The sequence below is a fragment of the Mus pahari genome, chromosome 4 (assembly GCF_900095145.1).
Source record: "Mus pahari chromosome 4, PAHARI_EIJ_v1.1, whole genome shotgun sequence".
In the NCBI taxonomy this organism is placed as follows: domain Eukaryota; kingdom Metazoa; phylum Chordata; class Mammalia; order Rodentia; family Muridae; genus Mus; species Mus pahari.
The window spans coordinates 72,858,129-72,869,057 of NC_034593.1; the positions used below are offsets into that span (position 1 = coordinate 72,858,129).

At 40.2% G+C, this 10,929-nt stretch overlaps 1 protein-coding gene across 4 annotated transcripts in view; it reads right to left on the minus strand.

Moving 5' to 3' along the window:
* Positions 1–4,234: 4,234 nt before the first annotated feature.
* Positions 4,235–10,929, minus strand: part of Gucy1a1 (guanylate cyclase 1 soluble subunit alpha 1) — a 54,046-nt gene continuing 47,351 nt past the window's right edge. For 3 of the 4 annotated variants that reach the window (XM_029537867.1, XM_029537870.1, XM_029537868.1), the window contains exons 9-10: positions 9,463–9,617; positions 4,235–6,702 (exon numbers count right to left, since the gene is read on the minus strand). In XM_029537867.1, coding sequence (XP_029393727.1) covers positions 6,498–6,702; positions 9,463–9,617 — 360 coding nt within the window. In that variant the 3' untranslated portion in view covers positions 4,235–6,497. The remainder of the gene's footprint in view (positions 6,703–9,462; positions 9,618–10,929) is intronic. The other variant, XM_021196219.2, reaches the window with a different exon arrangement.

Below are 10,929 nucleotides of genomic sequence, written 5' to 3' on the forward strand. Positions count from 1 at the left end.
TTTAAAAGCTTGAAAACACTTCTCTCTAGAGTCTTTTTATGGAATATCTTAGATTAAGTCTTAAATCTGCCATTTAAATTTTGCCTTGGTTTTAACTGCTATTTTTAAGGCTAATATAGCAACATATCATGAATGTAACTTGATTATGGTGACAGCAAATCTACCCTGATAATGGAAGAAGTTTATTTTTGAGATTGTTACATTTTTCTTTTACTTATCATTTTGACTTTAAAAAATCTGTCCATTTAGGAAGATTTTTCTATTTTCTTACAGGAACATCAAATTTGAATGAGGAAGTAAAATTTTAGTTAAAAAAAGTAGGCCATGTGGGTTGGTGACAATAGATGTATGTGTGTGTGTATGTGTGTGTGTGTGTGAGAGAGAGAGAGAGAGAGAGAGAGAGAGAGAGAGAGAGAGAGAGAGAGAGACTTGGAAATACAGAGATTTAATAACATGCATAGTATTTGAAGCAGCTTCAGATAGAAATATCACATGGGTCATATCATAAGCCGAGTAAGGGAAACATTTAAAGGGAACATCACCATCAGATAGCTAGATTCTGACATCCTAAGAGAAGGAAACTGGTTACAACAAGGACAACAGGACACTGACTGCTTCCACAGAAAGCATGATTCATCTCCATCTCTCTAAAAGACACAAAGACTTTCCAGGATCTGAAAAGTCTTCCAACCGAAGACTGTATCTTATATTATGACATTGTCCTGGTTAGACATTATTTGTTGCTATTTTCTGCTTAATAAAGCAAATTGAGGCTGTCCCAGCTGTTTATTCTATGTGGACAAATGGATTGCCCTCCCTCTCATCTTTGCTGAGCAATTTCAGCTTGGACAAAGATGGTAGTAACTGCCTTTGCACCCTTCATGGGTAGTATGTATTGGCCCCACCACAATTTAACTCTTTATGTAACTGTCCCACACACATAAAGGATGAGTTAACACCAAAATATATAAGTAGGTGACATCAAATCAGTGGAAAGCAGGGAATCGAAATAGTTTAGATCATGATGGTTCCCCCAGTGGCCTATAAGTAAGGGCTCAGTCCTTAGCATGTCAGAGCTGGCAATAAAAGAAAACTTTATCAGGGAGGTAGTAATGGAAGTCTGTAAGCAATTGAAGGTGTTCTTGAGAGAGTAGTGGGACCCCTCTCTTTTGCTTTCCTATTTTTCTTCCATTTCACTTCCCAGCTATGGCATGAACACTTGGTTCCAACACTCCCACACCAGAGGTCCACTAATCTTAGAATTACCCACCATGGAGCAATGACTTCAGGACTATAAACCAAAGCAACACGGTTCTATCTACAATTTGACTTTCTCAGGTTTGTGTTACACTAGCAAGAAGTTGACTAACGCATGATCTATCAATATACCCCATCCGCACATATATAATATTCATATTGTGCTTTGAAGTATATTCACATAAAACAGTTTGAATAATATGTTGTGTTGATTAAAGCCCAAAATAAGACTCCATGAAGCTATTTGTAGCTAGACTTCAGTGAGAATGTCATGTACAGTCTGCCTTAGGCAGCTTCCTAACTGAACAATCTCTAAAGGCCCATGTCTATACCCACCAAAATTTGGAGCAGACACCCTTGTTCATTCATCTCCTTGATTGCCTACAATATAAAAACCATCATGTTCAGTGTTATGCCTTCAAACCTGAGTGTAGGACAGGTCTGAGAGGGCTAGGCAGTAGTAGGATTCAGAAGAAAGACAAGTGACAATGACAAAATCTTCTGTTCCTGACAATGAATGAAAAGTACTAAAGATCTGAGGTTTATATGTAATCCCAGTGTTAGCTCCAGTTTCTGTTCTTGCTATGTGTGTGTACTTGTGTGTGTGTGTGTGTGTGTGTGTGTGTATGTGTGTGTATATGTGTGTGTGTGTGTGTGTGTGTGTGTGTGTGTGTGCTCACACTGGACTACATGGATGTACATTTGTAGTCAGGAGATACACCCAAATGTTATAAATAATGTGTATCCACATTTTGATGTTTTCAGGACAGGGTCTATCAATGGCTTGGAACTTGCCAGCAGGCAAAACCAGATGGGCAGCGAGCCTGGGCGTGGAGTCTGCTTGTTTCCACCTGACTGGTGCTAAGATTTTAAGTGAACCATCATGCTACACGTATTGCATGGGTCTTGGGACTCAACAGTTGTCACCACATTTGTAAGCTCTTTACTCTTTTGGTTATCTTGTTCATACTTTTGGCAAAATACCCAAGATGTAACATGAACTGTTTTCCACTAAGGTGGAAACAACTGTTCATGAAATCACCTGTACACAGGAGTCTTCGTTGTTATCTGTGCATTTCCTGAAACAGCTTTTGAAAAACACACATTTACCTTCATCCTTTAAGATTCAGCACGTCCCTTGTCTCATGGTTCTAATACTGTTGCATATGAAGAAGGCTATGGATCTACTTTTTAAAATTATCATTAATCATTTTATTCATTTACATTTCAAATGATATCCCCTTCCTGGTTACCCCTCCCCAACCCCTTCCACTCCTCACCCCCTCCCCTCTGCCTCGATGAAGGTGCTCTTCCACCCACGTACCCACTCCCATCTCACTGACCAAGCATCCTCCTATGCTGGGACATAAAGCCTCCACAGGACTAAGGGCCTCCCCTCCCATTGATGCCAGCTAAGGCCATTCTCTGCTGCATATGTATCTAGAGTCATGGATCCCTCCATTGATACTCTTTGGTTGGTGGTTTAGTCTCTAGGAACTCTTGGTGATCCAGTTAGTTGATATTGTTCTTCCTATGGGGTTGTAATCCCCTTCAGCTCTTTCAGTCATTCCCCTAGCTCTTCCATTGGGCTCCCCAGGCTCAGTCTGATGGTTGAGTGTATCTGCATCTGTATTGGTCAGGTGCTGGTAGAACCTCTTAGGGAACAGCCATACCAAGCTCCTGTCAGCAAACGCTTCTTGGCATCACAAATAATTCAGAGTTTGTTGTCTACATATGGGATGGATCCCTAGGTGGGGTGGTCTCCGGATGGCCTGTTCTTCAGTGTCTGTTCCATTTTTTTTGCCCCTGTCTTTCCTTTGGACAGGAATATCTGGGTTAAAAATTTTGAGATGGGTGGGTGGCTCCATCCCTCAACTGGGGTCCATGCATATCTATGGGAGGTGGTCTCTATAGGCGCTCTCTCCCCTTTGTTGCATATTCTAGCTAAATCATCCTTGTTGGGTCCTGGAAATCTCTCACTTCCCTGCCATCTGTGACTTTCTTGTGGCTACTCCCAGTTCTCCATCCCCCACTGCTACCTATTTCTATTCAATTTACTGACCCTCTGTACTTCTCTCCTGTCCCTTCCAGTACCACATCATGCCCCCCTTTCCCCTCCCTCTCTTCTTTCCCTCCCAGGTGCCTTCCTCCCTCTATCTCCTGTGGTTATTTTGTTCCTCCTTCTATATAGGATTGAAGCATCCACACTTTGGTTTTCCTTCTTTTTAAGCTCCATATTGTTTGTGGGTTGTACCATGGGTATTCTGAGCTTTGGGGCTAATATACACTTATCAATGAGTACATACCATGTGTGTTCTTCTGTGTTTGGATTACCTCACTCAGGATGATATTTTCAAGTTCTATCAATTTGCCTGCAAATTTCATGAAGCCATTGTTTTTTTAATAGCTGAGCAGTACTCCATTGTATAAATGTACCACATTTTCTGCATCCATTCTTATGTTGAGGGACATCTGGACTGTTTCCAGGTTTTGTCTATTATAAATAAGGCTACTATAAACACAGCAGAGCATGTGTCTTTGTTATATGTTGGAGCATCTTTTGGCATATGTCCAGTAGTGGTATGGCTAGGTATTCAGATAGAACTATTTCTAATTTTCTAAGGAACTGCCAGATTGATTTCCAAAGTGGTTGCACCAGCTTGCAATCCCACCAGCAATGAAAGAGTGTTCCTCTTTCTCCACATCCTCACCAGCATCTGTTGTCACCTGAGTTTTTGATCTTAACCATTCTGATTAGTGTAAGGTGGAATCTCGGGGTTCCTTCAGGTTTTCACCTGCACCTGAGAGTCGAGGCTGTGCTCCTGCCTCTCCCAGCCCACCCACACCCAGAGATAGCTTGACCCCCAGGAGTTCTGACACACCCTGAATCTGCTTTCCATTCTCTATAGTTAATGGGTGCTCATAAGCAGGTCTCGAGAACCAATGACAGATAGTTGCTCCAGGAAAGTAATGTTTGATAATGTTTTTATTTAGATAAAATGACAAAATAATAGAAAAGTTATAGGAACCGTACATGGAGCTCCTGTACTTCTTTTGACTTGAATTAGATACAGTTCCTTCATTTGCCCCAGGTGTGTACACAGGTGACACAGGTGAATGTGATCATACATCCTATGCTCATGAGAGATGCATGTAGTTCCTTCACACTGCTTGGGTTGGAACTAAGGACTGCCTAAATGCTAGGCAGGTGCTTTGTCACTAAGCTCTATCTCCATCTCTAAAAGACAGTGGGGAATTAATTCTAATTAACATGCAAGCATCTGAATCAGATTATTATGAATGTAGCAACTACCTAAGTGCACAGCTTAAGAGGATGACATCCTGTTTTATGCTTTCTAATTGTCTGTGATTCCTATTAGTTCCCCTGTATTAAATTTTAGTTCCAGAAAGAGAGGGTATTTACCTCCTTACCGTCTTCATAGATTTTCGTTGAACTTCACATCATTGTGACATCATAAATACACCTTCACAAGGCCTGTGACACTCTCCAACATCAGTGCGACTGTTTAATGAGCCTTTAAACAGCCTTTAAGGAAATCCACTGGAGTGGTTTTGTCGTACTCCTTGGAAAAACTAGAGCTAGGTATTGGTGACTGTTCCCAGGATGCTTGGAGGCTAGTGGAAGTAACTGTTACCAGGATGCTTGGAGGCTAGTGAAGGTAACTGTTACCGGGATGCTTGGAGGCTAGTGGAGGTAGAAAAAGACTTCTAAGCTGAGTTTCTTTTCAAATACACACATAGAAAGTCAGCATGCCTATAGTTCTGCTAATACTGATTCAAAGACTCAACTGTGTCAATCTCTCTTGCTTTAAAGCCACATCCTTTTACAGAATTCACACTGGAGCTCACTTGGGAGGGAGTATAAACTGTCACCATTAGCAATACAATCCAAGCTACATGGGGAAAAAAGCCCTTACCAGGCATGCACAGTCCCGGTGTTCCGCTCACAGAATCATACATACATGCACAATGGGAAGGGAAGAAAGGGGACTTGAGAGGAGGGTATGGGAGGGAAAGGAAATTAGTTCAAACTCCAGCAGGAAAAAAAAATTTTAGAGAGCTCCACAATGAAACCATGATGGGGCTTTCTTCATTGATACTAGTGGTTCCTGTTGAAAATATTAGAATATTTTAACTAGAATAACACTTCACAGGCATACATTGAATAATACAAAATTAGATTCTTAACACATACACTAAAATGGTCAGTAAACATACTTAAGCTATCTAAAACGACAAAATGAAGCCTCATCTTCCACTTGTGAGTTAAGACTCTTCTCCTTGGGTTTTATGGCTCAACATGGCAGTAGAGGATTACTTAAGCATGTATGTTTGTGAACATTTTACCACTGTCCTCTTCTGTAGGCTCTCTGGGTGCAAATGTTAACTCTATGCCTTCATTAAACTCGAATATTATTGCATTTTAACTAGGGCTATAAGTCTTTGTATTCTGAAAGTTTTGCTATTAGTACATTTTATGTGGATTAGTAGGAAGTACATTGTTGTTACGATTAATTAAAATGTTTTATCACATATAACATCAAAAAGGAAAGTATTTGTTGTATTATATATTGTGCTATAGAGGATATTTTAAATGACAAAACATGAGAATATATCACATTTCAACTAATGTCTAATTGCTTATTTTCTTAAAAAAAAAAAGGAAAGGAAAAGAAAACACATATATAGGCACAAAGATGTAGCTGGAAAGGTGGTGCTGGTCTATTGTGTTCCATATGACATGATTAAATAAGGAAATCTAATTGAATGTTGAGTCGAGAGGCTGGGAGTTCTTGCAGAATTAAACACTCTTGTTTCTATTCAGAGATTTTACAAGTGACACGATCACATACACACTTTAATAACCACAGCTTGTGCTGGCCACAGGCCACAGGTGAGCCCATTACTTCAACACTTAAACTTGACTACAGTTGCCTGGAATATGTACAATGTGCTGGATTTTGAGTGCAGGTAGTGACTGTTCTAGTACACAACTATGCCCCCAAAAGTCATAGGTTACTTTTGAGGTCTGTTTCTTAAATAGAAGAAGGTTGAAGCGCTGAAGTGAACACTTTTTTTTCCATCTTAAATGGGAGACAGAGGAAACCTGTGTTTAGCCTCTGCAATTTTAACACTGCTTTTTATCTTCTGTAATCCTAAAGTCATCACGGAGGTTCTGCATACCTTTAAAGGCATCAAACATAAGAGCATGTGGCTCACTAATCTACCCCTGATGCTTTGCCTAAGAAGTTGGCATTTCCATCTTCCACATCTTTATCCTGGAACCATGGTTTGGAATTAGGTCCTTGATGTTGATAAGCATCCAGAAAGTGACAGATCCCAGGAATGTCACTAGGGAAGTTTGGTGGAAGCTCCTCCCTTGATCTTGGGGTGAACACAAAGCCAGGGCAGTCTTTGAGTAACCTGAGAACAATTTAAATAAAATGAAAATTTAATGCTGGCAGAAACACTTGGCAATTCAGGACAGGAAGACAACAGAAATAAATGAGTATTAATACTAGTCTTATTAGGTATGACTGACTAAAGAATTTCCACATGTCAAAAGTCTCACGAAAGAAATGCTAGGAGTCAAATTCATGGAAAATTCTACTCATTCATAATTTGACTCAAATTAAAAGACAGATTGATTATATGATAATTGAGAATGATGTGATTTATATAATAGTAGAATTCCTAAACACAAAATTACCTAAAGTTTTAATAGTAAAAAACACTTATCATTTTAATGCAATTGAGAAGCATTTCCTAAGTTAAAGATAATGTTACTGTTCATTCATTCATTCACTCATTCATTCACTCATTCATTCTATAAATACAAATGAGAAGAAATCCTGGGCAAGAAGTCATGAAAAAAAAAGGTAAAATGATAAAAATGATACGAAAATTACTTTTTGAAATATTGATGGATTTTTAAAAATGAATTCCACAAAGGTAGGACTTAAATGTGCTTTTTGGTGGGAGGAGCTTATTTGAGACTTTGCGTCATGTAGCCCAACCTAAGGATGACCTTGTAGTTCTGAACCTCCTGACCCCATCTTCTAAGCACTGGGATTACAGGCAAGCACAACCACTCTTCTTTTTATGCAGTGCTGAGGATTCACCCCAGGGCTTCAAGCATGTGAAGTAAGCATGCTGTCAGGGGAGGCACTCTCAGCATACAAGTGAGTTTCAATTGCTCATGTGACTGGCTACTGTTTTGTGCACATTTGTGTAACAGGACCTAAATATAAAGGGACAGCAAGATTTGGCAATAAGCAATATTTTATATTTTCAAGAGACTAGATTGTATGATACTCTTGTGATCTGTAGGAATCTAGAATAGTTTCTGTTAACTTGGGGGTTTCCATGAAAGAATTTTTTTTTTAATAAGGCAAATTTTGCAGAATAAATAAAAGTCTATTGATGTGGAATGACTGCTTATTTTCTGGCTAAATGTGGAAAGTGTTACCACAGTATAGGAAGTGGTTGGCTCAGGTTGGCAGCTGTACATTTTCAAATGTACAGAAGAGAGGTCTGCATTTGTGGCTGTTGTTATTTTGTTTTTGGATTCTTTTTCTTTCTTGTTTGTTTTTGTTTTTGTTTTTCACCCTACTGGAGATTGAACTTAAGGACTCATGCATGCTAGGTTAGTCCTTTCACACTGAACTATGTCTCCAGTACTTCTTTAACATTTTAAAAAAGATTATTTATTTGTGTTTTATGTGTATGAGTGTTTCCTCCACATGTATACTGTGTTGTGTATGTGCCTGGTGCCTTCAGAGGCCAGATAAAGGTCCTGGGACATTTGGAACTGTAATTTAGAAAGGCTATAAGCTACTGTATGGGGTGCTAAGTACTAAACCCGAGACCTCTGGAAGCAGCAACAGCTCTTAACTGCTGAGCCATCTCTTCAGCTTCCTCCTCCTTTATCCCCCTCTATGTTTTCATTTTGAGACAGGGTGTCATAAATTTCCCAGACTAGCTTTGAACTCACTATGTCCAAACTAGCCTTGAACTTGATCTGGTCCTGTCTCAGCCTCTCAAGTAGCTAGAATTTCAGGCCTGTGCCACTATACACCCTAAGAGGTCCTCTTGATCCTAGATGAAGGTTATAGTTCCTGTGTTATGATATCACCATTTTTGGTCCTCAAGAATACAGACTGAACCGTTAATGATCTGACAGTTTTGTTTGCTGAGTCTTCCTTGATCCTGCTGTTCTGAAACAGGGAGTTTGCCCCTTGTTTTTGGTTTCAGGGGATGACCCTCAAACCCTTGGAAATTTCCTGAGTTATAGAATTACTGTTATTTTCTATGAGCCCTTTGGATTTCACCTCAGTTTATGCTAATGAGGTGACTCAGAATGAGATCAGAATTCCAGAAATATTGCCCAGGTTAGGAGTGGGCTGGAACAGGGGACTAGAAACTGAGTTTTATTAACCCAGCCAGGTAGCCGGTCCACCCTCCCTCTATAAGGGAAGCAGGGAATGAAGGCATCAACTCTTACAGGAGTTTCCTGGTTATGACGTTACTGCTGAGGTAAGAGCCAGTAAAGAGGTCCAGATTGCATGGGGAGAGAGGCATGGGGGCTCTGCATTTGGAGCTCAGCCAGGTCTCACTACATATGCCTTTTCATTTGGCTAATACTGATTTATGTTCTTTACAAGTAAGGTGTCCTGGATTGCTCAGATTACACTTACCTGAAACTGGTTTCATTCTATAAGGCCAATGTGAAGGAATCAAGGGAAACCTCATACATGTAGTTAGCTGGCCAAAACTGTTAGAGCCCAAGCACTCCTGAAGTGTGGCTGGTGTCTGATCTCAATCAGGTTTATTAAACACTACCCCTAAAAAATGTTATAATTAGGTTAACTCGGGGTAGCTTCTGCTAGAATTGTACCAAAGGATGTCAATGCACATCAGAATACCCACTGATAGACTAAGAAGGTTAACACATTCTGAGTAAAACGTTGTGGAAGAAAATGCAATGTTTGTTAATAATTCATGCCACAATCGTCTCCCAAGGATAGTGAAAACCTTAAAGCGCATTAAAGTAGGAATGCTAAAGATGTTCCTTTCATCTTCCCGGAGGATATCCAAGAGAGAAAACAGGGATGGAGGATGGACTAAGATGACAAGTTTGTCAAGTGAGATACATGCATTTCAGGTCCTCACTGCAATCCATACCTGTATGTGGTGGGGCTGACATTGATTTTCCGAGGCACACTGCAGGACTCAAATTTGTTAGCCAGAGTGACATTGTTTCCAAACAGGCAATACCGGGGCATCTTCACTCCAACAACTCCAGCAAACACTGATCCAGAATGCAGTCCAATTCGCATCTAAAGGCAAATCAACAGTGTCCCAGGTCACTGCAAAGTCACCTCCCACCTGACAGTTTTGCTTGAGTGTCACTGCTAGATGTTCCTAATCAGTAACTATTAACACCATAGCCCTCAGTTCCTCGAAAGCCCCAGTGAGCCACCTCTGCTCATACAAGGCCAAGTTAGGAGAGCAGAGTCAGCGGGCACACCTGCTCACTGTGCTCCACCAGGTGGTAAATTTCACCCCACCTGTCTTTAACATCTGGAATAAATGTCTTCTCAGGCCTCTCTGGATCACTGCAGCAGAATAACAAAGAATCTGCAGGCTGCTCCCAGGAACCTGTTTTGTCCTTTATATGAAAGAATGATGCCCTTTTAGATTCTAGAAGGAAATTCTTGAAACAAAGACCAAGAAGGGCACACCTGTGCTTCCAGATATTCAGAAGGCTAAAAGGGAGCAACTGTGAAACTATGGAGTTTGAGGTCAGCTTGGGCAAGGCAGACAGATCCAATTCTAAAATAAAAGGGATATCTAGAAAAAAAAAACCATTTTGCTTTAAAATAACTTTATGTCAAACACTACTAGCTCTTTGTTTAAATGAGTAGGACCTGGGAAATAGGAATTTAATACTGAAGTGAAAATGGCAGAGAACAAAGAAAATCAGAGTGTCTGAGGTCCAGATCCCTGTATTTATAATCTAGACAGGCTAGATGTGGGGACCTAAATCTCAGACCCATACTTCATAAAACCTAGGCAATGCCTAAACAGAACACATAGTCTGGAATGGAACTTAGAAATTTTGAATGGTCAGAGGAGCTTTTGAGTGAAATATTTTCTCCCTATTTTGAGCTATATGGTGGCTCTATACTAGAGGATAGTCTTGAATGTCTGATTCTCCTGACTCCACCTCCAAATGTTGGAAATGACACGAAACATTTTTAAATGAGCTATTCTAAAAGATCCAGTTCCTTGATAAAGTGAGAGGATGCTCACATTCTTTAACTGCTACAATACACATGTTAACTGATAGTAATAATGTCATATAATGCTCATTATTTCCAGATTCTATGTCTAGCTGGCCATTGGAAAAATTTTCTTAGCTATATGTACTTTTAAAAAGTGGGAAAAAACTGTTATCTGAGGTACTGCTTTTAATTAAAGGACCCTGTTTTTAATTTTAAAAATTTATTTATTATATGGATGTGGTGGCTCATACAACTAATCCCAACACTCAGGCAGAGGCAGAGGCAGAGGCAGAGGCAGAGGCAGAGGCAGAGGCAGAGGCAGAGGCAGAGGCAGAGGCAGAGGCAGAGGCAGAGAGGCAGAGAG